Genomic DNA, 27477 nt, shown 5'->3' on the forward strand with positions numbered 1-27477 from the left:
AGCCCCAATATACGGCAATGTCTCTTCAAAGTCCGGACTCTTATAATAATGTGATGATTCTGGGCCAGAATCAGTAGTATCTCCTTATTGCTGAGTCCAAGTAGGAAGTACAACTTGATGAGGCTGTCAAGTAGGTCCATGATGCAGCGAAATGCTCAAAGGGCTGCTTGAGTTTGATTTCTCACAGATTTGCGACTTTATAAACTCGAAATTTTTAAGTTTTTTCTCGAAAATCTACGACTTTATAATCTCGGAAATTTCGAGTTTTTTCTCGATAATTTACGACTTTAAAAACTCGAAAATTTCGAGTTTGATTTCTAATAGATTTTAGACTTTATAAACTCGAAAATTTACTTTTTTTTTTTTTCATAGTGGCCCTAATACGCCCTCGTAGATATGAAATCATGTTTTCTAGAGAAACAGAACGGAGCAGAATGTTCACCCATGCATTCTTGACTGACCTCATGCTTTGTGAAAATACGTTTAGAGATATTTTAAAAAGTACTTTGAATACTTCAGTATTTTTAAAAGCAAGTACTCCAGGACTTCATGAAGACGTGGACTTTGTCCACCACTGGGATCAGAACAGATCCCTTACAGACACGTTGAACAGAAGTCTTCCCTCTTCCTCTGAGGCTGTTTTCTGTCCGTCTTTAAAGTCAACACATGTTTCTAAAACTGAGCAGCTGTCTGAGATGTGACCACATGTTTCACCTCCACTCACCTTATTATTAATCTGCTTCATACAGCTCTCCATGTTCAGTCCATGATCATCTTCTGGACCACTGTCAGGTCAGCAGTCTCACCATGAAGGTGGTTCTGAAGTATCTAAGAGACACTCAGTGTTTATCTGTTTGAATGAGACACATCCTGTCTCAGAGCGACACAGAAAAACTAGTCCTAAATTTGTTACCTCCAGGTTAGATTAACTCCCTCTTATCAGGCTGCCCCAATAAGTCTCTAAAGACTCTTCAGCTAGTTCAAAACGCTGCAGCTCGAGTATTGACTAGAACCAGGAAGAGGGAGCACATCTCTCCAGTGTTAGCTTCTCTACACTGACTCCACATAAAATCTAGACTAGAATTTAAAATCCTTCTTTTAACCTACAAAGCTCTTAATGATCAGACACCTTCGTATCTTAAGAGCTCATAGAGCCCTATTACCCCTCTAGAACTCTACGCTCCCAACATGCAGGCCTGCTGGTCGTACCTAAAGTCTCTAAAAGTAGTATGGGAGGTAGAACCTTCAGTTATCAGGCCCCTCTCCTTTGGAATTATCTACCAGTCAGGGTCTGGGAGGCAGACACCCTCTCTACTTTTAAGAGTAGGCTTCAAACTTTCCTTTTTGATAAAGCTTATAGTTAGAGCTGGATCAGGCTTGGACCAGCTCTTAGTTATGCTGCTATAGGCCCAGACTGCCAGGAGAACTGGTGCACTGACACACTGGGATCCTGTCTCGCCCCTTCCCCCCAACCCCTCATCACTTACTTTAACTCTCCCTGTCCCATTAAAGTTACTAACCATAGACCTTTCTGGAGTCCCTGAGCTCCCTTGTCTCGTAGGTTCCTCTGAGCTGCCGTAGACGTCCTCCTGCTGTGGACGTTCCAGACTCCAGCTGATACGGACGTGCTGGACTCCAGTGGCAACAGCTTCTACTACTCATCTCATCACTATCACCTCTCCCTCTCTCTCTTATTCTCCTCTATCCTGTCTTGGTGTTGGGTCTCTGTTCATAATTTGACATAGAGTGGTCTAGACCTGCTCTGTTTGTAAAAGAGTCTTGAGATGATTGGTGATTGAACTCAGACTCTAAAGTCTGATCTGTGTTTTTACAGCTGAATTATAGAATAATGATCAAACTGAAAGTAGAGATTGAAACATTGAGTCTGGTACATGTTACGTCTTCACTTCCTTCAATAAGTGACTGAAGTGATGAACTTGTGAATGACTCTGTTACTTTGGAGTTGTATGAACCTGAGCTGTGTAAGTGTGAAGACTCTGAATACGATCATTAAAAACAGAACACTCAGGATGAACTGAAAACATTTTCTCCTTTATGAGCGGATCATTGTAAGGCCACAGGTGTTTACAGGTTTACATTCAGGTTATAATCTGTGCTTCATATGCAAACACGTCTACAGATTACATGATGACAGTTATCAATTACACATTAGGATGATGGAGTACATACACTGGGATATAATGACACATGATGTTTACTGCATACGCTCAGACCGTCACAGGGGGGAATGTGCTCATGTGAGGTCTTTAAAACTGTGTGTAAATGAATGAAGGTCAGTCCAGACTTTGTGACTGACATGTTTAAACTGAGCTGAACTTTTGTGCTAATCTCACCCGTTAGCTTTGAGCTATCACAATGCTAACTCTCTGTGCTAAATAAAAAGCTGCTTCAAACAGCTGACATCTTAACGGTCAGTGTTTCGGTTGTGTGGAATAAAAACTACAAACCTTGAAGTCTGATGGGAGAGGTGAGAAGCAGCTGGCACCGTGTTAGCTTCCTTCAGAGTGCCGGCCTGAGAGACGAGGCTTTTAGACTCAGAACAGGAGGAGCAGAATGTGAACAGACACGAGCATGGACAGGTCTGCAGCATGAAAACTTCTCTACGAGGGGACATGAGAGGAATGTAATCAGCCCTTCAGTTTGGTTTCCGTCCCTGAGTGTACCTGAAGGGTACAGTGGAATGTAAGACGCGGGTTAACAAGTCCACATGCTGTGCTGTAGAGTCCCAGGGGAAGAGATCATGTGACAGGATGAGGGAGTACAACATGATATTTAGATACCTGACAGATAACACACACACTGCCCTGTATAATACAGCACAGTGAACACCTGATGAGTGTGTGCTGCAGCATGTTACCCAGGTGAACCTTAGTGACACATCATGACATCCTCAGAGCAGCAGGGGGCGCTAAAAACAGGCCGTCATGAAGACCTTAATGAGACGCAACATCAGTCTCATGATGCACCAGCAGGGGTCCTTATCCCGCCTGTTTACAGACAGGACGATTCTTCCTCTATGCGTCTGTTCTAAATATCTATGAGATTACATTTTGATTATACCTCTAAAAACATGTTAAAATGCTACTTCTAAAAACAGGCTACAGAGACAAATATTAATGAAGTGTGTTCAAGTATGAAGCCTTGAAATGAGCGGGACATTAAAGGGTTAATCTGAAGCTCTGTGTGATCACACCAACAGAGGCTTCAGATCCAATCTGGTGCTGCAGAGGTTTGGATCCAGTCCATCCTCATCACTCCTGCTTCTTTCCTTGGGAGTGTCCTCTGAAGGTGTCCATGAGGCTGAAGGCTCCCAGGTACTGACCCAGCAAGATGCCCTGCTTCATGGGCAGGATGCTGTGGAGAGAAACCAGAGGGTAGTTAGCACCTCCAAGACTCAGGCTGTTTTCAAACCTGCTGACTATATCAGCAGTACGTACTGATTCAGTCTAAATTCAGTATGTAGTGTGTGAACAAGAGCAAAACCTGCAGTATGCCAAAACTAAGTGGGTGTAGTACTGATTCAGGAACACGTCTCAGTCTGCAGCGGACCAGTCTCCATCACGTACTGTTTCCCACAATGCACAGCGCTAACTTCTTCTTTGATCCGTTTATGACGAGGGCACTCGATGCTGTGAAAATTATTAAATACCATATAAACCACTTCTTAACATTTTAAATCATAAGTGATGATAAAGAAGCAGTTTCTCTATCAGCTTGGCCGTTGTTTACCTCAACTTTCTGAATCCTGATATCCAGAGACACCTGACCCAGCCTCCTGCAGGCCAGATCCAACAGAACAGTCAGACTACAGACTACCTTTAGACCCAGTACGTAGTATGTAGCAGGCCGTTTCGAAAACAGCATGATCAGCACACACTGTAAGGGGGTGAATTTTTTTCTAACACGACGGTTCAGAAGATATTAGGATTACGAGTTTTTGCCCAAATAAGGACATGACTGACGTGACTCCTGGTCGGGAACACAGCTGTTGGCTAGGAGGCTCACACTACATCACACTCTGCCTGGTTGAGTTCCGCATTTCCAATATGGCTGCCGCCGCGATTGGGTTCAAAACAGCGCTCAGGAACAGAAGGGTGACGTCATGAATACTACGTCCATTATTTATACAGTCTATGGTCTACACTCACATTTTCAACCTGAAGCTGCCACGAGTGAAAGAGGAGAGCGAGCAGCAGTGATGGACGCACAGAGAGAGAAAGTGAAGAGAGAGAAACAGTAAAGAAACAAAGTGAAAAGTTGGTTTGTTTGCTTCTGAACTCATACTTCTTCCTGCTGCTGTGTGTCTCTGCTCGGCCGTCTGTCACAGACGCCACTGACTCTCCACATCCACATCCACAGCTGGGACGCTTTGAAGCTCCTCGACTAATCGATAATCATTGGCATCTATTCGACGATTATTCGACGATTATTCGAATAACCCCACCACACACACCCCCACACACTCTCACACACACACTCACAACCACACACACACAACCACACAACCACACACACACACACACACACACACACAGCCTGTTTATGGCACTGATCTTTATGTCGGTGTCTCTGTGATGCAGCGTGTGTGTTTACATTTTACAGCCATGCTCAGTCTCTGAAATACGTGTGTAGTAGTGTGGGATTCAGAAACGGAGAAAATCGCTGAAACTGTCGCCAATGTTTTCTTCTTCTTTTGCTATTTAATGCAGTTAGCATTCTTCTTCTTCTGTTACTTAATGCGGTCAGTAAACAGCTTTAAGACGCTCTATAGCCACCGTCTGGTGGGAATTAGTATTAATTTTGGTGGCTATTTTAGATTTAGTCTTAGTCTTTAGATGAACATGCCTGTTAGTTTTAGTCACATTTTAGTCTTTTCAGCCCTTTTTAGTCTTAGTCTAGTTTTAGTCGACGAAAGCTCAAAACATTTTAGTCTAGTTTTAGTCAGATTTTAGACTTTGATTTTTGCCAAAACATTTTCTCTCTTTAAAGGTGACATATCACACTTTTTTCATCAATATATATTGGTCTTAGAGGTCCCCAAAACATGTCTTTAAAGTTTATGCTCAAAAAAACACTTTGAAATCAGATTTTGGTCTGCCTGAAAAACCCTCTTCTTCAGTCCTCCTCAGAACAGGCTGTTTTCTCTCTGACCACACCCCTTCAGGAAGTGGATGTGCCCTCGGCTCTCCAGCACGTTGATCTAATGTTTACATGTTGGCTGAATACACACGGCTGCTCACAGACCCGCGTTACTTCAACCCTCTGAATCTGATCCAGAATCTGATCCTGACGGAGAGGCGCCTGCAGCAGGACCTTTCTGAAGGATTGGTCACAGATTTAGTGTTTCTTGTTGTTTTATTTATCAGTATGTCGACATGTGTCTTGGTACACAGCTACGAACATGTAGCTATGTGGCTATGCTAACTAGCGCTAGTACTTATCCATGAAAAATAAAAATCATCCACTAGATCTTCAAATCTGCAGACGTGGGGAGTCAAACCGAACTCTACCAGAAAGGCAGCAGGACCTTTCTGAAGGATTGGTCACAGATTTAGTGTTTCTTGTTGTTTTATTTGTCAGTATGTAGACGTGTGTCTTGATACACAGCTACAGCTACGGCTACGACATGTAGCGATGTGGCTATGCTAACTAGCACTAGCACTTTTCCATGATAAATTCAAATCATCCACTGGATCTTCAAATCTGCAGACGTGGGGAGTAAAACCGACCTTTGTGTTTATTAAGACAGCCTACAACTAGCATGCCTCCCTCCTAAGCTCCTTGTTAGCACACGTGTGCAGGTAATGAAAAACAGAGGAGGGGTTGAGTTGTATTTTATACAGTCTATGGGCTGAACAAGCTCAGAGCTCTGACTCCGTGACAGACCGGATATTGTTGTTACGTAACAAAAACACTGAAGTCTGAAACGGCTGGTTTCACACACATTTACAGAAAGGTGGAGAAATCAGAACAGGGGCAGAATGGATTCTTTTCATTTTCGGGGGGGTTTGTAGACATGCCAGGGAAACATATTTCAGGTAGAGAACCATTAAAAAGTCCATTTTGGATGATATGTCACCTTTAAAATAATTCATGTAGTCGATCAGATATCAGTATCAGGGTTACCAAGTGTTTAAATATCCAATATTTCATTATTTGAACACTTCTGTGTAATATCTAAAGTTATATGATTTAACCTGCTAAAAGTAAAAAGAAAACATTCTTGATGTGACCACGATGAAGATATTTTGATTCTCTTGATTCAAATAAAAATGTCATGGACACAATATAAGGGCTAGATTGCACTTTTACGACGGTCCCTGAATGCACCTCGCAGTGACAGAGGCACTGGACAGTCAGTTCACGGCACTCTGAAATGCATCTGCATCTTTGATGACAAGTAGTTGATCCAAACTTACTAAATGTGTCTGATGTTTCACCAAACTGGATTAAATCAAGCTGTAGACGAGGAGCTTTTTACGGTGAGAGCGGCAAAAACATCAAATATTAAACAGACGTCCCCCCGGTTGTGTCTTTGTCACTAACGCACACCGGGGGGTAAAAATCATCAATGAAGATGAGACAGATGCATGGAGGTGAGGAGAGCTGGTTCATAAAGCACACCTGCTGCAGGTAGAGACCAAGCTAACACTGAGCCCCTCAGATAATAACTCAGCCTGTCACAGGAAGTCATCACGCCATCTTTAAAGACGCACAGCACAGGGGGAAACATGGATTCTGAATGTCCGGCAGTCCGCCACTAAAGTTTTTGTCTCGTCATCGTCTCGTCAACAAAAACTAATCATACGTTCGTCAGACTTTTTATTATCAGTGATGCAGTTTAGCGGGTCTTAAGTCTCATTTTCATCATGAAAAAATAGTCGTTGACGAACATATTTCGTCATAATTTTCGTTAACGAAATGAACACTAGTGGGAATACCGTATTACAACCAAGCACCGGAGAAAACGATGAAAAATTGTCCTTTTAAATTGAGAAAATATTCAAAGTAACTTTGATTTTTACAAAATGAACGAATATTTGAATATTGGAAAATCATTGGCCATCCCTCATGAGAACAGGAGCGTAACGTTGTTGACGAACTGAGAACAGAGGACAGAGACAGCGATGTGTCTGCTCAGTGAAACCATGAGAACATACAGACGGAGAGCAGAGACACACACCACACCTCACCAGGTAAACACTGTCCACTCTGCCAGCTCACTCCGGCACCTGCTGAATCAGCTAGCTTAGCATGCGCACTAACACTACTGTAGGTTCACTGAGCGACCTCTGTGGGGACTTGACTTTATGAAACAGTAACAAGCTCCTTACACTGAACATCTAACACCTTACTTATGCACATGTCAGTGGACAAAACACAACTGCTTCTTGGAATCAATCTGAAGGAAACTCTGAGGCATGGAGAGACAGAACTCTTAAAGTGAGCGTCTCTCAGCTCCTGTGAGTCTCCTCCATCAGTTCTTATACACACAAACTGTGCAGTACCTGGAGTGTCAGATGGATCTTCCTCCTAACAAGGCCTCCTCCTCAGCTGAGTTTGGGCTGTTTGCTGCTCCACTGAGCTCCCACTGTGATAACAGAGTCTGCTCTCCTCTCCCAGAGAGACGAAATAAGATCATATTCACATAAACATCAGAAACAGTGGAGCCCCCCGCCTCTCTCTGTTTCATCATTGAAGCTTATTAGAAACTCTGCAGCCTGTGTGATCATATCTGAGGGAGCACAGGCACCAGAGACAGCGGGTGAGGGAAACACTCTTTAAGATATCCACAAAGAACAAAACATCTACTGCAGTCTGGGATGTGTGTGCTTTTTACCTCAGTGAAACCTCTGTTTCTGTGAGGCACAAACCAGCAAAACCAACCCTCATTCCTTAAGTTTACAGAACATTACAAAAACAAACTGCAGTTCCTCCAGTGTCCACTAGAAAAAATGGACCGCAACAGACAGAGAAGAATCCATCACCATGGAACGCTAACTGTCGAGGAATCACTGGGACTATTTTTAAAAACTGTAAACATAAATCATTTCAATCAATAAAATCAGCTTTAATCAATGTTTTTAACAACGTGGTTGTTCTTTAAAGGTGACATATCATGCAAAATGGACTTTTTAATGGTTCTCTACCTGAAATATGTTTCCCTGGCATGTCTACAAACCCCCCGAGAATGAAAAAAATCCATTCTGCCCCTGTTCTGATTTCTCCACCTTTCTGTAAATGTGTGTGAAACCAGCCGTTTCAGACTTCAGTGTTTTTGTTACGTCACAACAATATCCGGTCTGTAACAGGAATCAGAGCTTGGAGCTTGTTCAGCCCATAGACTGTATAAAATACAACTCAACCCCTCCTCCTTTTTTCATTCCCTGAAAACATGTGTGCTAACAAGGAGGTTAGGAGGGAGGCATGCTAGTTGTAGGCTGTCTTATGAACACAAAGGTCGGTTTTACTCCCCACGTCTGCAGATTTGAAGATCTAGTGGATTATTTTTATTTAAGTGCTAGCGCTAGTTAGCATAGCCACATAGCTACATGTTCGTAGCTGTGTACCAAGACACACGTCGACATACTGACAAATAAAACAACAAGTAACACTAAATCTGTGACCAGTGGTTCAGAAAGGTCCTGCTGCAGGCGCCTCTCCGTCAGGATCAGATTCTGGATCAGATTCAGAGGGTTGAAGTAACGCGGGTCTGTGAGCAGCCGTGTATATTCAGCCAACATGTAAACATTAGATCAACATGCTGGAGAGCCGAGGGGATAGCCACTTCCTGAGGGGGCGTGGTCAGAGAGAAAACAGACTGTTCTGAGGAGGACTGAAGAAGAGGGTTTTTTCAGGCAGACCAAAATCTGATTTCAAAGTGTTTTTTTGAGCATAAACCTTAAGACATGTTTTGGGGACCTCTTAGACCAATATATATTGATGAAAAAAGCGTGATATGTCACCTTTAAGTCAACAGCTTCGCGCCGGGGTCTTGTCTCACCCTGTCAGGTTTTTTTTCCACACAACAACCTGCTAACTATACATTATCCCTTACATAGTCTGTATAATAAATGCACTTAGTCTCTGTGATGTCAACCGTGTGACCCGGATGAATAATGTACATTCTATTCTATTCTATTCTATTCTATTCTATATCTTATCTTATTCATTCTCTCTATTGATATTTAGACTTTCTTTCACACTGTTCATACTGTGCATAAGAGCATTCTGTAATAACTGAATCCCCCCCGGGATGGATAAAGTATTTCTGATCCTGATTCTGAACATGTCCTCCAATTGTGGTCACCTCTGACTGCAGAAACAAGATGGTGCTGCAATAATACTGAACTCAAGGATTAATACAGGCATCTAAGAGCTGAAGGGAGACATCACCATCACCTACCTCACAGTGAAGAGTCTGTAGGAACAGGATACAACCAGGAAGGGATCATTCTGGGTGCATTAAAATCCAAAATACTTCTCCTCCATCAGCTGCAACGTCAGGTTTAAAGATTAAAGTCTGAACTGCTGGAGTTCAACTTTAAATGTATACAAACTCTTCACGATGTCTCAGTCTGAGTCACAGACAGCTGCTAAAAACACAACGCAGTGAGAGTGCTATCAGAAACAGGCTTTGTTCATCTGAGGCAGCACGCGTTAGCAGCTGGTGAATGACTAACAATCATCTGACAAACAAAGACTGTTCAGAATTCAGCAGAGACAGGGCTGATAATACCAAACGTTATTAAAAACTGGAGTACAAAAGCTTTTATGTAGAATGAGCGGAGGTGACAGGCGAGGCTCCAGAAGCTTTCTGACGGAGAATAATCAGAGTGTTCTCAGACCAGAGACAGACCAGACGTCTGCAGAGCACGCTCTTATCGGACCAGTCAGAGGGCCGAACTACTGAGCTGAGACACAGAGGCTTTCAGGCAGCACTGTAGACCAGATTAAAGATAATCTGTTTATCATGGAGGTCAAGTGATCAACACTGGACTCCTTCTGCCAGAGTCTGAGGTGCTGCTCCATGCTCGTAGAACTCTACAAACTAACATCATTACACTGAAGAGAAAACATCCTTTAAGAGCGATTTAGTAGAAAGTAGAAAGGTATGAACCTAAAAGTGTTCGTCAGACTTTGAATGAGGTAACACCTCAGATTAACAGCTGCTGTGTGTTTGTTTTTAGGATATAGAGTCCTTCTGTAGACCGTGTCTGTCAGTTAAAAGACTTCATGAAGGCTGCTCCTGTGTCCTCACTTATCGCTCCTCTGATTCCTCTCCTCTCTCCTCCATGGTGCAGTTAGAGCTTTGAGTGCTCCTTACCACGGTGGGTCTGTTACTACTTCCTGTTTGGCTGAGGACTGAGGAATCATCCATTCAGGGAGCTGAGATAGAGGACCTAGATAATCCCACAGCATTAGCATCCAGCCCCTTAGCGGGAAATTGACCCAAACTATTGATTTATAGGTGATGTTATTGATTCAGCCAAACGTCCCTCTGGCTCTACAGTAAGTAACACCTCTTCATACTCTTCAGCCTACTGGAGGGTTGAATTCACTTTAAACTCCTTTGTTTTCATGTTAAAGTCTAAACTTTAGCTTTTTCTGCTGCCATTTTATACAGATGCACGACCGCAGCACCTGGTTCAGGTCTTCTGAGGGACTTGGTTTCAGAACTTGAGGGTCACCAGTTTAAGGGCTTGTAGCTGGAGCCTATTCACTTCCTGGGCACTGCCAAGGTACCACTGAGCAAGACACTGAACCCCCACCTGCTCTCTCTCTTGATGTTGGATCTTTGTCAATAATAGAACATAGAGTACGGTCTAGACCTGCTCTGTTTGGAAAGAGTCTGAGGAGAACATTTATTTGGATTTGGTGCTTTAGAAATAAAGATTGATTGATTGATGATTGATTGATTGATTGATTGTTTGATTGATTGATTGATTGTTTGAGTGAGTGAGTGAGTGAGTGAGTGAGTGAGTGAGTGAGTGAGTGAGTGAGTGAGTGAGTGAGTGAGTGAGTGAGTGAGTGAGTGAGTGAGTGAGTGAGTGAGTGAGTGAGTGAGTGAGTGAGTGAGTGAGTGAGTGAGTGAGTGAGTGAGTGATTGATTGATTGATTGATTGATTGATTGATTGATTGATTGATTGTTTGTTTGTTTGTTTGTTTGTTTGTTTGTTTGTTTGTTTGATTGATTGATTGATTGATTGATTGATTGATTGATTGATTGATTATTTGTTTGATTGATTGATTGATTGATTGATTGATTGATAAATATATCTGTGTAATGCGCAGGACAAATACTGTCCTACAGATGTGTCAGATGGTGTACACTACACTGATACAAACTTGAATGAACTCATCCTTAACTTCTTCAATCACAGTTTCAGTTCTCCTTCACACACACACACACACACACACACACACACACACACACACACACACACACACACACACACACACACCCTGTGTGTGGTCTGAATAAAGGACAGGTGAGCTCCCTGTGTGGTCTGAATACAGGATAATAAGGTTCCTCTATGATCACAGTGATACCAGGCTTCTGTCTGAGGACGACGTCTGTCCAACACGCAGAGACAAACCAGGGGAGGGACGGAAGAAACACTCCACAGAGACACAGAAACATCTAGGATCAGAGTGAGTGAGTGAGTGAGTGAGTGAGTGAGTGAGTGAGTGAGTGAGTGAGTGAGTGAGTGTGTGAGTGAGTGAGTGAGCGAGCGAGCGAGTGAGTGAGAGTGTGTGTTTGTGTGTGTGTGTGTGTGTGTGTGTGTGTGTGTGTGTGTGTGTGTGTGTGTGTGTGTGTGTGTGTGTGTGTAGATCCTGCTCATAAAGCACAAGATGAAACCTGGCTCTGTGTCTGAGGTATCTTGTTGTTTCCTGACAGGAACATTTCACACACAGGAGTTAACTACTGCTCAGATGTGTGTGTGTGTGTGTGTGTGTGTGTGTGTGTGTGTGTGTGTGTGTGCGTGCGTGTGCGTGTGTGTGTGTGTGTGTGTGTGTGTGTGCGCGTGTGTGTGTGTGTGTGTGTGCTCTCTGAACCCTCACAGTGAGTATATAAAACTGTGTGTGTGTGTGTGTGTGTGTATGTGTATGTATATGTGTGTGTGTGTGTGTTGAACTGCTGCAGGCCTGACTGTGGATCCTGCTGAAGCTCATAAAGGCTCACAGAGCGGGAGCAGCCCTCTGATTTCCTCTGGTGTTATGTCTGAGTGTGTGCTGTCTGCGGGCAGTTTGTTACCCTCTCTGATTTTATTGATCATTTCATCATCTCCTCGTCAGCACAGGGAACTACACTGAACACAAATATAAACAACACTTTTGTTTCTGCTCCCATGTTTCATGAGCTGAACTCAAAGATCTCAGACTTTTTCTCCGTACACTAAAGGACTATTCCTCTCAAATATTGTTCACTAATGTGTCTCAATCTGTGTTAGTGAGCACTTCTCCTCTGCCCAGAGAATCCATCCACCCCACAGGTGTGCCTTCAGTCTACTCTACGCTCCCAACATGCAGGCTTGCTAGTTGTAAAATCTCTAAAAGTAGTATGGGAGGTAGAACCTTCAGTTATCAGGCCCCTCTCCTTTGGAATCCTCTATCAGTCAGGGTCCGGGAGGCAGACACCCTCTGTACTTTTAAGAGTAGGCTTAAAACTTTCCTTTTTGATAAAGCTTATAGTTAGAGCTGGATCAGGCTTGGACCAGCTTTTGTTATGCTGCTATAGGCCTAGACTGCCGGGGGAACTGGTGCACTGACATACTGGGATCCTAGCTCACCCCCTTCCCCCAGCCCCCTCATCACTTACTTTAACTCTGCCTGTCCCATTAAAGTTACTAACCATAGACCTTTCTGGAGTCCCTGAGCTCCCTTGTCTCGTAGGTTCCTCTGAGCTGCCGTAGACGTCCTCCTGCTGCGGACGATCTGGACTCCAGCTGATACGGACGTGCTGGACTCCAGCGGCAACAGCTACTACTACTACTGGTCTCATCACTATCACTTCTCTCTCTTATTCTCCTCTATCCCTCTTTCCAGACCCAACTCTGTTGAGGCAGATGTGTGTCTAACATGAGTCTGGTTCTGCTCGAGGTTTCTGCCTGTTAAAGGAAGTTTTTCCTCTCCGCTGTAACTAGCTAAATACTGTGAGGTGCAATGCTCATGGTGGATTAAGGTGGGGTCAGCCTGAGTCTTATCCTGTCTTGGTGTTGGGTCTCTGTTCATAATTTGACATAGAGTGGTCTAGACCTGCTCTGTTTGTAAAAGAGTCTTGAGATAACGTTTGCTGTGATTTGGCACTATACAAATAAAGATTGATTGATTGATTGATTGATATGTCGCGTTCACACCACACATGAACAATCCCATTGTTTGCGTGAATACAGACTCCAGAATGTTTTGTGTTTACTCTCTCTTTTGTCGCGGATGACTCGCTCAATTCGCACATCAAAATTGCGTGTACACGACTGCTCAAGACACCAATATAAGAGAGAGGGAGGGAGGGTTCCCACACCACAGCCGTCTGTTGTTATCCAACAAGGTTGAGCGAGCTTACATTCAATGGTTATGCTAAAGGGGGCGGAGCTAACTACCTACTACAATGCTGCTGGCATTATAATGTATAATATACTGTATTATATAATTATCTTGCTATATTATATTTTGTTAAATTACATTACTATTCTAAGTACAACTCATGGTCATATTACATACAAATATTCTTCTATTTATTGCTTAATTTGTCATTACCAACCATAATCACACCATGTCAACCTGACACTACTGAAACATTTTTTAATACTGCCTGTAATTACTGCTATTTAATTTAAATTCCATTTGTAACATTGTATATATCTAACTTGTATTCTAGCTTTATTTATCTATTTTATTTTACTTATCTTATTTTATTTTATTTATTTTTATGTTATTTTGTTTTTATTTTTTTGTTTTATTTTTATTTTTATTTTTTACTTATCTTTTTATTTTTTTTATCTTATTTTGTACTTATTGTACTTATTTTGTACTTATTGAAACTTCTTTCTTGATTGTACTTATGTCTGGGTTGCTGTAACAACTGAATTTCCCCCCCAGGGGATCAATAAAGTAATATCTTATCTTATCTTATCAACCCATAGCTGGATTCAAGTGACAGACAAAGTTTTTCACAACTCAGCAGATAATCCTCCTCCCTCTCTGTCCTCACAGTGAGCTCCTGTTTATTCCTGATCCCATACAAACAGGTAGAGTCACAGAGTTCAGGGAAGCTGCACAGAGATACAATCAAAGTGTTCCATATATTCCAGATGAAGGAACCTCCGCTGGTCCATACGTCACACCACATGTCACCGGGTTATCCCAATTCACGCTATTCGCGCCGCCAGACCACTACTCGCATCTTTTCGCGTCTTTCCATTGACTTTACATGTAATTCATTCTCGAGAATGATTTTATTCGCGTTTGGTGTGAACGCCCCATTGCACCTTTAAACCAGCTGAGGTCTCTTTATGAAGCCATCTGATCTGTCAAATGGGCAGGGAGCTCAGGGGCCAGTACCAAAACTAGGACCTGAACTCAGCTTCTCATCATGATACGCTAATATGCATCGACTAAGAAGGACACAAAGAGCGCTTTATGGTTTCACCTTCAGGTGTGTCCATCAGAAGCTTAGACTCACAGCTGGTGCAGTCTCATCACAGCTTTGAGGCTGCTTATTCAGACCCTGTATCAGACTCAGCTGGATGCTGGTTTAGAATGAAGCTTGGATTCATCTCATTGTGGTCCTCTTCCCAGCTCCCCGTCAGCATCAGGATCTCTGTGAGCCTCCTCCCACACGGCCCCTCATATGGAGAGTTTCATGCTCTCTCTGTCCCCCCCTCTTCAAACCTCTGCTGTGACTAAAGCAGGTTGAAGTGATCAGTGTGAGCTCTGAGTGTGTGAGACATCACAACATGGACTCATGGAGTGTGTGAGGAGGGTTAAAATAGATTGTGGGGGGCAGAGGAAGGTGTGTGTGTGACTCAGTGAGGGAGTCAAACACAGGTCCAACTTCAGGTTGTTTCTTCTGTGTGTATTGTTGTCAGCAGGATGTGGATCTGTTGGTCCAGATGTTTGAAGAGGACTCGTCACAGCTTCAGCTCTTGTGGTGTGTTGGCGTGTGAGTGAATGAGCTGACAGTAACTGTTGGTAAACTCCCTGATTGTTTCATTTACAGCTGTCTCACTTCCTCATTGGATTACGTGTCAGTGTTAGACAAGTCAGAGACTTCCTGGAAAATGAGTTTTTTTATTTTATGACACACAGAATAATTCATTCTCAACGATGTCAAACATTTGATCCAAGCTGTAAGTGTGCACATGATCTGAAATACACAATGTGACGGTGCATCAGATCCCTGAGGATTTAAATACCCTGAATTAAGAGATTTTATTATCAGCAGACTCTCTGAACCTGAAGGATCAGATCTCTTCTAATATTCAGCAGGCCAACGTTTTACAGCGAGACCACTGAGCACTGACACGGGGTCCTTCTCTCACTCCTCTGAACGTACAGGTCTGGAGGAGTCGATGTACATGATGTGATTTTGAGAGCACAGATTTCTCTATGTGATGTTGTTGTTGTAACTGATCCTCTCTCTGTTTGTTGGCTGTGAGTCCTGAACAGTGAGGATAATAAAGCAGCATTTGATGTGTAGTGTGTAAAACTTTCAGTTACTGTAGTTTGAAGCTTCTTGTTGCTCTGAAGGCTTCAAACTTTCCTTTTTGATAAAGCTTATAGTTAGAGCTGGATCAAGCTCGGACCAGCCCTTAGTCATGGTGCTATAGGCCCAGACTGCCGGGAGAACTGGCGCACTGACTCACTGGGATCCTATCTCACCCCCTTCCCCCCAACCCCCTCATCACTTACTTTAACTCGCTCTGTCCCATTAAAGTTACTAACCACAGACCTTTCTGGAGTCCCTGAGCTCCCTTGTCTCGTAGGTTCCTCTGAGCTGCCGTAGACGTCCTCCTGCTGTGGACGTTCCAGACTCCAGCTGATACGGACATGCTGGACTCCAGCAGCAACAGCTACTACTACTCGTCTCATCACTATCACCGCTCCCTCTCTCTCTTATTCTCCTCTATCCCTCTTTCCAGACCCAACTCAGTCGAGGCATGATGTCTGTCTAACATGAGTCTGGTTCTGCTCGAGGTTTCTGCCTGTTAAAGGAAGTTTGTCCTCTCTGCTGTAACTAGCTAAATACTGCGAGGTGCAATGCTCATTTTGTGTGTGCGTGTGTGCGTGTGTGTGTGTGTGTGTGTGTGGTGTGTGTGTGTGTGTGTGTGTGTGTGTGTGTGTGTGTGTGTGTGTGTGTGTGTGTGTGTGTGTGTGTGTGTGTGTGTGTGTCTGTGTGTGTGTGTGTGTGTGTGTGTGTGTCTGTGTGTGTGTGTGTGTGTGTGTGTGTGTGTGTGTGTGGTGGGGGTGATACTGCTCCATATGTTCACACATTGTTGTGAAGTGCCGTGTTCACACTGTGGTGAGCTGCTGAGGCGAATAATGCTCAGAGATCTTCACCTAATGATGCATCAGTGTCACACCTCTAAATTGACTTTATAACACACCCAGAGATCATAAAACCATCAAGCATTACGGACAGGACAACATTCATCATGTCACCTAACCAGGGTTCACTCTGGCAGCTAGTTTAGATTTAGTCTTGGTCTTTCAGATATCCGTATCAGGTTTGTATTAAGAGATAAAATCATCAATATTTCACTCTATTAACACTTTTGTGTAATATTTTAAGTGAAATAATTGATCCTGTCCCTGCTAAAAAGTAAAAAGAAAATATTCTTGATGTGACCACTCAGACATTATTTAGATTCTCTTGATTCAAATGAAAATTCCATGAACACAATATAAAGGCTGTATTGCACTTTTACGACGGTCCCTGAAAGCACCTGTAGTGACAGGAGCACAGGACTCAGAAATTCATCTGCATCTTTGATGACAAGGAGTTGATCAAAACTTACTAAATATGTCTGATGTTTCACCAAACTGGAATAAATCAGGCTGTAGACGGGAGCTTTTTTTCAGTAATAGCTGCAAAAAATGTCAAATGTGAAATAGTAAACAGACGTCCCCCGGTTGTGTCTTTGTCGCAACCTGCAGGGAGAGCTGGTTCATAAAGCACACCTGCTGCAGGTAGTGACCAAGCTAACACTGCTAACCCTCAAATAATAACTCAGCCTGTCACAGAATGCATCACTTTTATCTTTAAAGATTAGACGCCCAGCAGGGGAAACGTGGATTCTTAATGTCCAACAGTCCGCCTCTAATGTTTCCGTCTCATCATCGTCTTGTCAACAAGGGTCGTTGAACAAGTAACTAGCTAAACACTGTGAGGGTCAATGCTCATGGTGGATTAAGGTGGGGTCAGACTGAGTCTTATCCCGTCTTGGTGTTGGGTCTCTGTTCATAATTTGACATAGAGTGGTCTAGACCTGCTCTGTTTGTAAAAGAGTCTTGAGATAATGTTTGTTGTGATTTGGTGCTATACAAATAAAAATTGATTGATTGATTGATTATCGTCATAATTTCCATTAATGAAATTAACACTGCAGCAAACACACTTAACATCCAGATTAACACTCCCACCAGCTCTTCCTACGGGATAATTGTCCAAAGTCCAAACAACTGCTCACACACTTGCTATGATACTAATCCACACAGCTAACTCAGGTGTTCAAAGGTGAAGCCAACACAGAGGTGTAAGAACCTGCAGTTCCTCCAGTGTCCACTAGAGTGTGTCTCCTGCAGTGAGTCAGTCCCCATAGAGTCAGTCACTGAGACTACGTGTTTCATTTAGTACTCAACATGGTCAAAGTCTCAGATCAGCAGGTGAAGGTGTGTCAGAGTGATCCCTCTGGCTCCAGCCTCCTCACACCTCACAGAGACCTCTTCAGACCGTCATGTTTGGCTATTTACCATCTTAAAATAAGAATACCATCTTATCAGTCTACTGAGAGACAGATCTAAAGCCAAACAGGCAAACGTAGAAACTACGTCCTGTGAGGTTTGTTTACTCTCTGGAGGTGTGTGTGTGTGTGTGTGTGTGTGTGTGTGTGTGTGTGTGTGTGTGTGTGTGTGTGTGTGTGTGTGTGCTCTCTGAACCCTCACAGTGAGTCTATAAAACGGTGTATGTCTGTGTGTGTGTGTGTGTGTGTGTGTGTGTGTGTGTGTGTGTGTGTGTGTGTGTGTGTGTGTGTGTGTGTGTGTGTGTGTGTGTGTGTGTGGTTAACATCGTCTTCCTCTTCCTCATAAAGCTCTGCAGGATCCTTTCTGTGATGTAGTCAGACTCTGATAGTGACTCACTTTGATCCATCAGAGGCAAACTACTGCTCTAGCTGCTGCTGTGAGCACTGCCTAACACCGGACTTCCACCAGATCTGTGTCCGGTCTGTCTCCGATCCGCTGCGGTCCGGCTCTGTGCTCTCTCGTCTGTCAACACCCACCGGTTGTGTTTTCAGAATGCAGCACAGAGCAGGACAGCCGGACAGCTGGAGTCATGTGACCAAGGTCCATGTTGTCTTTCTGGTCCTCTGAAAACCTCTGACCTGTTGACTCCAGGCCTGGCTCCACTCATCATGACTTTGGTTTGTTGTTGTAGTTAAGTGAAATACGATCTGGTGATAACACAGAGTGTTTTATTCTGAAAATTAACCGGATGTTTTCATTTTGTTTTGGTGAAACCTGACTTCCTGTCCCGCTCCATCTGCTCTGTTGAGATTGATGTGCCGTGCTCCGGCATCCGGCAAAAATAGAAGTCATGTGTATCTGATCCAGAGGACTCCGACCTGCCGGATCAGAGACGCAGCCGGAACGCAACAGAGCGGATCCAGTGGAAGTTAACACATTGACTAGAATAGAAACCTATCAGATCTGGTGCTGACGGATCGGGGATGGACCAGACACGGGTCTGGTGAAATTTGGCCGTTATATAACACGCACCATTCAGAGCAAAATGCACAATGTTTATTACACACTTCAAAAACTACAGATCCACATGTCACAGCTCAAATGTTACTCAGGTGACAGGAGAAGCAGTATGAATACATACAGACAGGTATCCAGGTACCCACACCTTCAGTGACACCCACCACGCAGTGCACCACACACCCTGTGAACATCTGTTTGACAGGTGAAGTCACACACACACACACACACACACACACACACACATGCACACACACACACACACACACACACACCATATTAGGTCCCTCAGGAAGCACACTTGTGGTGCCCACAGAGGACCCAGAGAGCAGCACTTCCTGTGTCTGTCTTCAGACTCACTCCATCCCTCTGTTAGACCTGAGAGCAGAGCAGCATCACCCTCCACAGATTACAGGCTTTTATTCTGAAGGGGTGACCTGTGGCTTTGGCAGTGACTCACTGTGGTTGAATGATTCAGAGCTATCAGGTGGTGGTGTTCGTGAATCCATTCACATGTTGGTTTTAGACCTGACTCCCTGACTACACACCTGTCTGTGATCTGAACTCAGTCATCGTTACAGGTGAAGCTACACTGATGCCAAATTTCAAACCACTCAATCGTTAACCGACCACACCTCCAGACTTTGAACCTTTAATCTGGATAGAAATGATTGATTATTTCTACTGATCCTGCGGTGTATATATTGATATCATGATCATCAGTGGTATTGCTCTGATCTCAGATCGTCTTGAGTGTTCAGTGGGTGATGGACGTGAGCCGTCCTGCAGCCCAGACATGCAGCTGTGTGTCTGTCCTCACCGTGTCTAAAGTGAGTGTGTTAGCATGTGTGTGTGTTATTGTAATTTGCGCTGCAGACTGAAATTGTTGTGGTAATCTACTTGGATTAACAGTCCCAGGTACGAGCAGAGGAGGGCGAAGAGCTTCCACTGAAGAACTCTGAGGAGGACAAACACAGATTGAATATGAGGCTGTCAGAGCTGCAGGCTGTGTATTCAACACAACAACATTCAACACCCCTGTCACATGACCTGAGGGCACAGACACCTGCTGCCTTCACTGTACCTTTATTAAAATCTGATTTATCAAACACCCTCTGAGCTGATTCATTCATGGACAACCTGAGCACAAAGAGAGCATTCAGATCTATCAGAGAGGCTTCCTGTCAGCGAGCTGTGGCCGCCACGGAGGAACCGCAGAACACTGACGACAGAGGGGCTGAGAGTCATCTGTGATCACGATGGAAACACACTCTACTGTCCTCATGCTTTTATTTTGACATACATCAAAAAGGCACTTCCTCTAGTTGTAAAGTCACAGGAGTTATGGCCCTGTCACACCATGACGATTTAGCCAGCGTTTTCCCAACGTATCAAAATGCCTCTGAAACGCTGACACACGCTGAATTATCAATGTTTTTTCAGTTTTAGGTGTATACATATTATATTCATAACTTCTGCCTAACTACAGTCCACTAGTGCTAAGCATGCAGCAGCGTAATAACACAGATGAAGTGTATAAAAAGGCTGCCGCTCGTTAATGATGATGTCTACGTGTTGAAATGAGATGCTCTTCATTGGTGATTCAAAAAGGTGTGTGTTATTAAAAACTCAGAGTCAGAGGAGTGAAACCAGCAGGAACACAGCCTCTGATCTTTACAACAAGTTACACTTATTGACTGCAGTGCTTTCAGAAACCTCACATTTTGAACTTCATTGAATTCAACAACAGCAGCTTTATCGTTGAACACCAGCAGACTCTGACATGCTGGCTTCAGCTTCTGTTTCAGAGGCTCTGCTGTTTGACACTGAGTGAGGGCTCCAAGGCTTCTCACACTCACGCAGACACACAGCTCTACGTGTGTGAAAGTGTGGCAACCATCACAGAACGCACCTACAACTTATGGCAGGCGTACGTCGGACGTATGATCCATACGCTGCATACTCGCCGTACTACGATGTATCTCAGCGTGCTTCAGCGTGCTCTGAACTTATACAAAACTTACCTAGAAGTTATGAGACGTACACCAGCATACGCTGACTAAATCATCAAGGTGTGACAGGGCCATAATTGAAAACCGATCAACAGTAACCCCCAGTCTCCACAGGGACAAGGGTTTCTTTATGTAACACAGGATTTGCCACGTTGGGTTACCTCAGCATTGCATACCCGATCCGGTCCCATTCTGGTCAGTGCTCATGTTCACACCGGGAGCGCTGTTGCATGTCTTAGCTCTGTTCTTGGGACGCTACGTTAAAGATACACAACACGTATATTTTCAACAGAGTCCACGCCCGGCACGCAGAGTGGCAAGCAACATCAGCTCATTTTCAAAATAAAACATCACCAGGACTCCCAACCTTTTAGAAGATTGTTTAGGTCAGAAATATTCATCCATTATGGATGTAAGCTACAAACAGCCACTACAACAGGACTTTAAGATGATCACTGTGTCAGAAGGTAACAGGACTTTAAGATGATCACTGTGTCAGAAGGTAACAGGACTTTAAGATGATCACTGTGTCAGAAGGTAACAGGACTTTAAGATGATCACTGTGTCAGAAGGTAACAGGACTTTAAGATAAGATCACTGTGTCAGAAGGTAACAGGACTTTAAGATGATCACTGTGTCAGAAGGTAACAGGACTTTAAGATGATCACTGAGTCAGAAGGTAACAGGACTTTAAGATGATCACTGTGTCAGAAGGTAACAGGACTTTAAGATGATAACTGTGTCAGAAGGTAACAGGACAACAAAGTAGAGCAGAATTATTCATATTAAACTAAACCTGCAAAAACAAAACTTTATAGTGATGCAGCATACTCAGTGATGATTAAAGCACGAAAGTAATGGAATACTCTATCTGTACCTGTCCTGAGGTACAGATAGACAGACACTGCTGATCACAGCTTGTTGTTGGAGATGATGAATGTCTCGGTCTGATAATCACCACAGCACCTCTCTGACCACTCTATAAAACCTGATCTTCACAGCAGGGCGGCCATTACAGAACCAGCTGGGACCACGACCACGACACTACAACACATTATCAGGTGTAACAGGCGCAGAGCCTGACCCCCGGTCCACGAGAGAGGATGAGTCAGCCTCCACCCTGACTCTCACCTGAAAAGAGATAACTGGTGCAGCCAGCCATCGTTCATGTTGTCATAAAGTCAGCATTGTTACTTCTTACAGACGTTCAGACATCTGAGGAGGTGGAACTTATACTGAAGACATCTCTGTGTGGGATTAACAGCACTCTGTAAACTATGAGCTTTATTTCTAATATTAGTGTATACTGTTATAGTGAATATTACTCGTATTACTCAAAGTACAACTATCATCAGGAGACCATGTCGACCTGATAAACCACCTACATCAGTGTGAGCTAGTCAGTGTCACTATAATCCAGAATCAGCGTGATTCTGCTCTAGAATCAGTGTGAGCCTGATCTAGAATCAGTGTGAGACTGCTGTAGAATCAGCGTGAACATGCTTGAGAATCAGTGTGACTATGATACAGAATCAGTGTGAGCCTGCTCTAGAAGCAGTGTGAGCCTGCTCTAGAAGCAGTGTGAGCCTGCTCTGGTATCAGTGTGATTATGATCTAGAATCAACGTGAGCATGCTCTAGAATCAATGTGAGCCTGCTCTAGAATCAGTGTGATCATGCTCTAGAATCAGTGTGAGCCTGCTCTAGAAACAGTGTGAGCCTCCTCTTGAATCAGTGGGAGCCTGCTCTAGAATCAGTGTGAACATGCTCTGGTATCAGTGTGAGCCTGACCTAGAATCAGAGTGACACTGCTGTAGAATCAGTGTGAGCCTGCTCTAGACTCAGTGTGGCTATGATTTAGAATCAGTGTGAGCATGCTATGGAATTTGTGTGACTGATCTAGAATCAGTGGTTAAGTTCTAGAATAAGTGTGATTAAGTTACAGAATCAGTGTGAAAATGCTCTGGTATCAGTGTGATTATGATCTAGAATCAGTGTGACTATGCTCTAGAATCAGTGCGACAATGACACAGAATCAGCGTTAGACTGCTCTAGAATCAATGTGAGCCTACTCTAGAATCAGTGTGCACCTGCTCTAGACTCAGTGTGACTATGATACAGAATCAGTGTGAGTCTGCTCTAGAACCAGTGTGAACCTGCTCTAGAATCAGTGTGAACCTGCTCTAGAATCAGTGTGAGCCTGCTGCTCTAGAATCAGTGTGACTATGATACAGAATCAGTGTGAACCTGCTCTAGAATCAGTGTGAGCCTGCTCTAGAATCAGTGTGAGCCTGCTCTAGAAACAGTGAGAGTCTGCTCTAGAACCAATGTGAGCCTGCTCTAGAATCAGTGTGAACATCCTCTGGTATCAGTGTGACTATGAGCTAAAATCATTGTGATTAAGGTATTGAATCGGTGTGAGCCAAGTCTGGTGTAACCCTCTTCTCCTAACTGCTCACTAACATCATTAAATAACAGGTGAGGGAAAAACACATTAAATAGTAGTGATTTTAAAAATCCTATTTTTATGTTGTTATCCATCAGCTACTATCAGAGTCGAAAAGAAGTAGCTCCTGAGCTAAATACTGTACGCTAAGTGAGCTTAGAGGATGAAGGCTAACATTACTGTTTGATAGTGTTACACAACACTAAAGGAAAGGTGTGAGTTCAGAACGTAATGTTAGAGTTTAATTGTGTTTTGATGTTTTGATAATTAGCTCACTTGAAAGCTGTTAGCTCAGCAGCTTTATCTGTCTGGGTACCACGTTACAAACAGAGAGTGAGTGGAAACAGTGAAGGTGTTTATGATTAGCTACAAGGTACTGAGTGAGAAGGGATTGTAGAACTACTGAGTGGCTAGGTGTGCGTGTTTGCGTGTTTGCGTGTTTGCATGTTTGCATGTTTGCGTGTTTGCGTCTTTGCGTGTTTGCATGTTTGCGTAACATGAGTCCAGCTCAGTGTAAAGAAGAGTAAAGTGTGACACTCACTTCTTGAGTGCAGCGATCAGGTACAAGCTCCTGGGCAGCAGCAGGTACACCTGGTCTGTGAGCACAGCATGGATGATCTTCTTGGCCACATACTTTGGATCCAGGATGGGCAGCAGACTCGGCCACCTGATGAAGACCAGAACCAGAGTTAAAAATACTGATTACTTTATGACTTTGTCATGTTTTTCATTTGAAAGCCTTAAATTTAGAAACAAACATCACATTGTCTTCAGGACTCTGCCATGCTCTGTTTAGACCGGTTCAGACAAAGGAAAAACTCTGGCTGTCTGTGACGGAGGTGAAGCGTGAGTTACCGTGTTGTGTGGCTGTAGAAGTAGTTGAAAACAGCCCCCTCTTCTCAGATGTCATGTGAATGTGGAGGGAGGCGGGGTCTGAACACAGTCCTCCACCTGACAGGAGCCCCCTCAGGGTCTACTCCGCAGACTGTGTTTGACCATCAAGGAAGAGTCTCAAATCTGTGGTTATTTTTAGGATGTCTCGCTTGGGGTCATGACGACTGCAGTGATGTTACCCCCTCCCTGATATTGCCCCGCCCACCTCCATGAGGGGTAGAGATCTAATGAGGCAGAATAACTTCATTTACCAAAGACCAAAGACTCGTCTTTCTTTTCCTGAGTCGTTTCTTTCATCTGTGAGAAAAATCCATTAAATGAATTTGACATAATTGGTTTGTAACAGCAGTCTAACTGTTTCTAAAATTAATGAATCAGGACCAATATTTCCCATGAGCAGAGTCTGAAACTGCAGGAAATACAGGTCTGAACACAGACCGAGGATCAACATGTCAACATTTATCTAAGCATGCAGGTCAGTCGTCACACGGAGAATAGAACATCAGTATGAAGCAGGTCCTGTGACGTCTTGTTTCTTTGTTTAAAGGACCGCAGGTAGAGATGTGAGGAGCAGGAAGTGACAGGCCAGGTGTCTGTGCTGACGCATAGCATGTGTCCGGGGGGGCTGCTGGATGAACTAATGCAGGAAGACAAAAATAAAGAAAGACACTAGTCTCCAAACACCTTTAAATCTGGACCTCGGGACATGGGGAGGGGTTTAACCAAGAAGCACCCCCAGTCACCAAGCAGAGCTCTGGCATGAATATATGTTTCTGATGAATAGCAAGTGGCTCCTTCTGTCCACCTTTAGACCATGATTCATCGGAACAAGGTAAACATTAGTGTTCTGTTTCAGAGCCCCTGTCCATCTGTCCCCACTGAGTCTCAGTTACACTGTAGCTGTCTCCACTAAGTCTCAGTTTCACTGTCTCCACTGAGTCTCAGTTTCACTATAGCTGCCTTGACTGATTCTATTTCACTGTAGCTGTCTCTGCCAAGCCTTAGTTTAATTGTCTCCACTGAGTCTCAGTTTCACTGTAGCCGTCTACACTAAGTCTCAGTTACACTGTAGCTGTTTCCACTGATTCTCTATTTCACTGTAGCTGTCTCTACCAAGACTCAGTTTCATTGTCTCCACTGAGTCTCAGTTTCACTGTAGCTGTCTACACTAAGTCTCAGTTACACTGTAGCTGTTTCCACTGAGTCTCAGTTTCACTGTCTCCACTAAGTCTCAATTACATTTTTGCTGATTCCACTGAGTCTCGGTTACACTGTCTACACTAAGTCTCAGTTACACTGTAGCTGTTTCCATTGGGTCTCAGTTTCACTGTCTTACACTAAGTCTCAGTTACCCTGTAGCTGTTTCCACAGAACCCCAGTTTCATTGTCTCCACTGAGTCTCAGTTTCACTGTAGCTGTCTCCACTAAGTCTCAGTTACACTGTAGCCGTTTCCACTGAGTCTCAGTTTCACTGTCTCCACTGAGTCTCAGTTACCATGTAGCTGTTTCCACAGAACCCCAGTTTCATTGTCTCCACTGAGTCTCAGTTTCACTGTAGCTGTCTACACTAAGTCTCAGTTACACTGTAGCTGTTTCCACTGAGTCTCAGTTTCACTGTCTCCACTAAGTCTCAATTACACTTTAGCTGATTTCACTGAGTCTCAGTTTCACTGTAGCTGTCTCCACTGAGTCTCAGTTTCACTGTCTCCACTAAGTCTCAGTTACACTGTAGCTGTTTCCACTGATTCTCTATTTCACTGTAGCTGTCTCTGCCAAGCCTCAGTTTCATTGTCTCCACTGAGTCTCAGTTTCACTGTAGCTGTCTCCACTAAGTCTCAGTTACACTGTAGCCGTTTCCACTGAGTCTCAGTTTCACTGTCTCCACTGAGTCTCAGTTTCACTATAGCTGCCTTGACTGATTCTATTTCACTGTAGCTGTCTCTGCCAAGCCCTAGTTTAATTGTCTCCACTGAGTCTCAGTTTCACTGTCTCCACTGAGTCTCAGTTTCACTGTAGCCGTCTACACTAAGTCTCAGTTACACTGTAGCTGTTTCCACTGATTCTCTATTTCACTGTAGCTGTCTCTACCAAGACTCAGTTTCATTGTCTCCACTGAGTCTCAGTTTCACTGTAGCTGTCTACACTAAGTATCAGTTACACTGTAGCTGTTTCCACTGAGTCTCAGTTTCACTGTCTCCACTAAGTCTCAATTACATTGTAGCTGATTCCACTGAGTCTCGGTTACACTGTCTACACTAAGTCTCAGTTACACTGTAGCTGTTTCCATTGGGTCTCAGTTTCACTGTCTACACTAAGTCTCAGTTACCCTGTAGCTGTTTCCACGGAACCCCAGTTTCATTGTCTCCACTGAGTCTCAGTTTCACTGTAGCTGTCTACACTAAGTCTCAGTTACACTGTAGCTGTTTCCACTGAGTCTCAGTTTCACTGTCTCCACTAAGTCTCAATTACACTTCAGCTGATTCCACTGAGTCTCAGTTTCACTGTCTCCACTAAGTCTCAGTTACACTGTAGCTGTTTCCACTGATTCTCTATTTCACTGTAGCTGTCTCTGCCAAGCCTCAGTTTCATTGTCTCCACTGAGTCTCAGTTTCACTGTAGCTGTCTACACTAAGTCTCAGTTACAGTGTAGCTGTTTCCACTGAGTCTCAGTTTCACTGTCTCCACTAAGTCTCAATTACATTGTAGCTGATTCCACTGAGTCTCAGTTACACTGTCTACACTTAGTCTCAGTTACACTATAATGTTTCCATTGGGTCTCAGTTTCACTGTCTACACTAAGTCTCAGTTACCCTGTTGCTGTTTCCACTAAACCTTAGTTTCATTGTCTCCAATGAGTCTCAGTTTCACTGTAGCTCTCTACACTAAGTCTCAGTTACACTGTAGCTTTTTCCACTGAGTCTCAGTTTCACTGTCTCCACTAAGTGTCAATTACATTGCAGCTGATTCCACTTTGTCTCAGTTACACTCTAGCTGTTTCCACTGTGTCCCAGTTTCACTATAGCTCTCTTGATTGATTCTCTATTTCACTGTAGCTGTCTCTGCCAAGCCTCAGTTTTACTGTCTCCACTGAGTCTCGGTTTCACTGTAGCTGTCTCCACTG

The 27477-nt window shown here is 43.7% G+C and overlaps 1 protein-coding gene across 4 annotated transcripts in view; it reads right to left on the bottom strand.

Annotated features, from left to right (window-relative positions):
• Positions 1 to 2031: 2031 nt before the first annotated feature.
• LOC117826890 (epidermal retinol dehydrogenase 2-like) overlaps positions 2032 to 27477 on the bottom strand; it is a 46534-nt gene continuing 21088 nt past the window's right edge. For 2 of the 4 annotated variants that reach the window (XM_034703306.1, XM_034703305.1), the window contains 2 exons: positions 24004 to 24129; positions 2032 to 3375 (listed from right to left, as the gene is read on the bottom strand). In XM_034703306.1, coding sequence (XP_034559197.1) covers positions 3273 to 3375; positions 24004 to 24129 — 229 coding nt within the window. In that variant the 3' untranslated portion in view covers positions 2032 to 3272. Of the gene's footprint in view, positions 3376 to 19022; positions 19964 to 24003; positions 24130 to 27477 lie in introns of those variants that run through there. The other 2 variants (XM_034703303.1, XM_034703304.1) reach the window with 1 other exon arrangement.

This window comes from Notolabrus celidotus, chromosome 15 (assembly GCF_009762535.1).
Source record: "Notolabrus celidotus isolate fNotCel1 chromosome 15, fNotCel1.pri, whole genome shotgun sequence".
Lineage (NCBI taxonomy): Eukaryota > Metazoa > Chordata > Actinopteri > Labriformes > Labridae > Notolabrus > Notolabrus celidotus.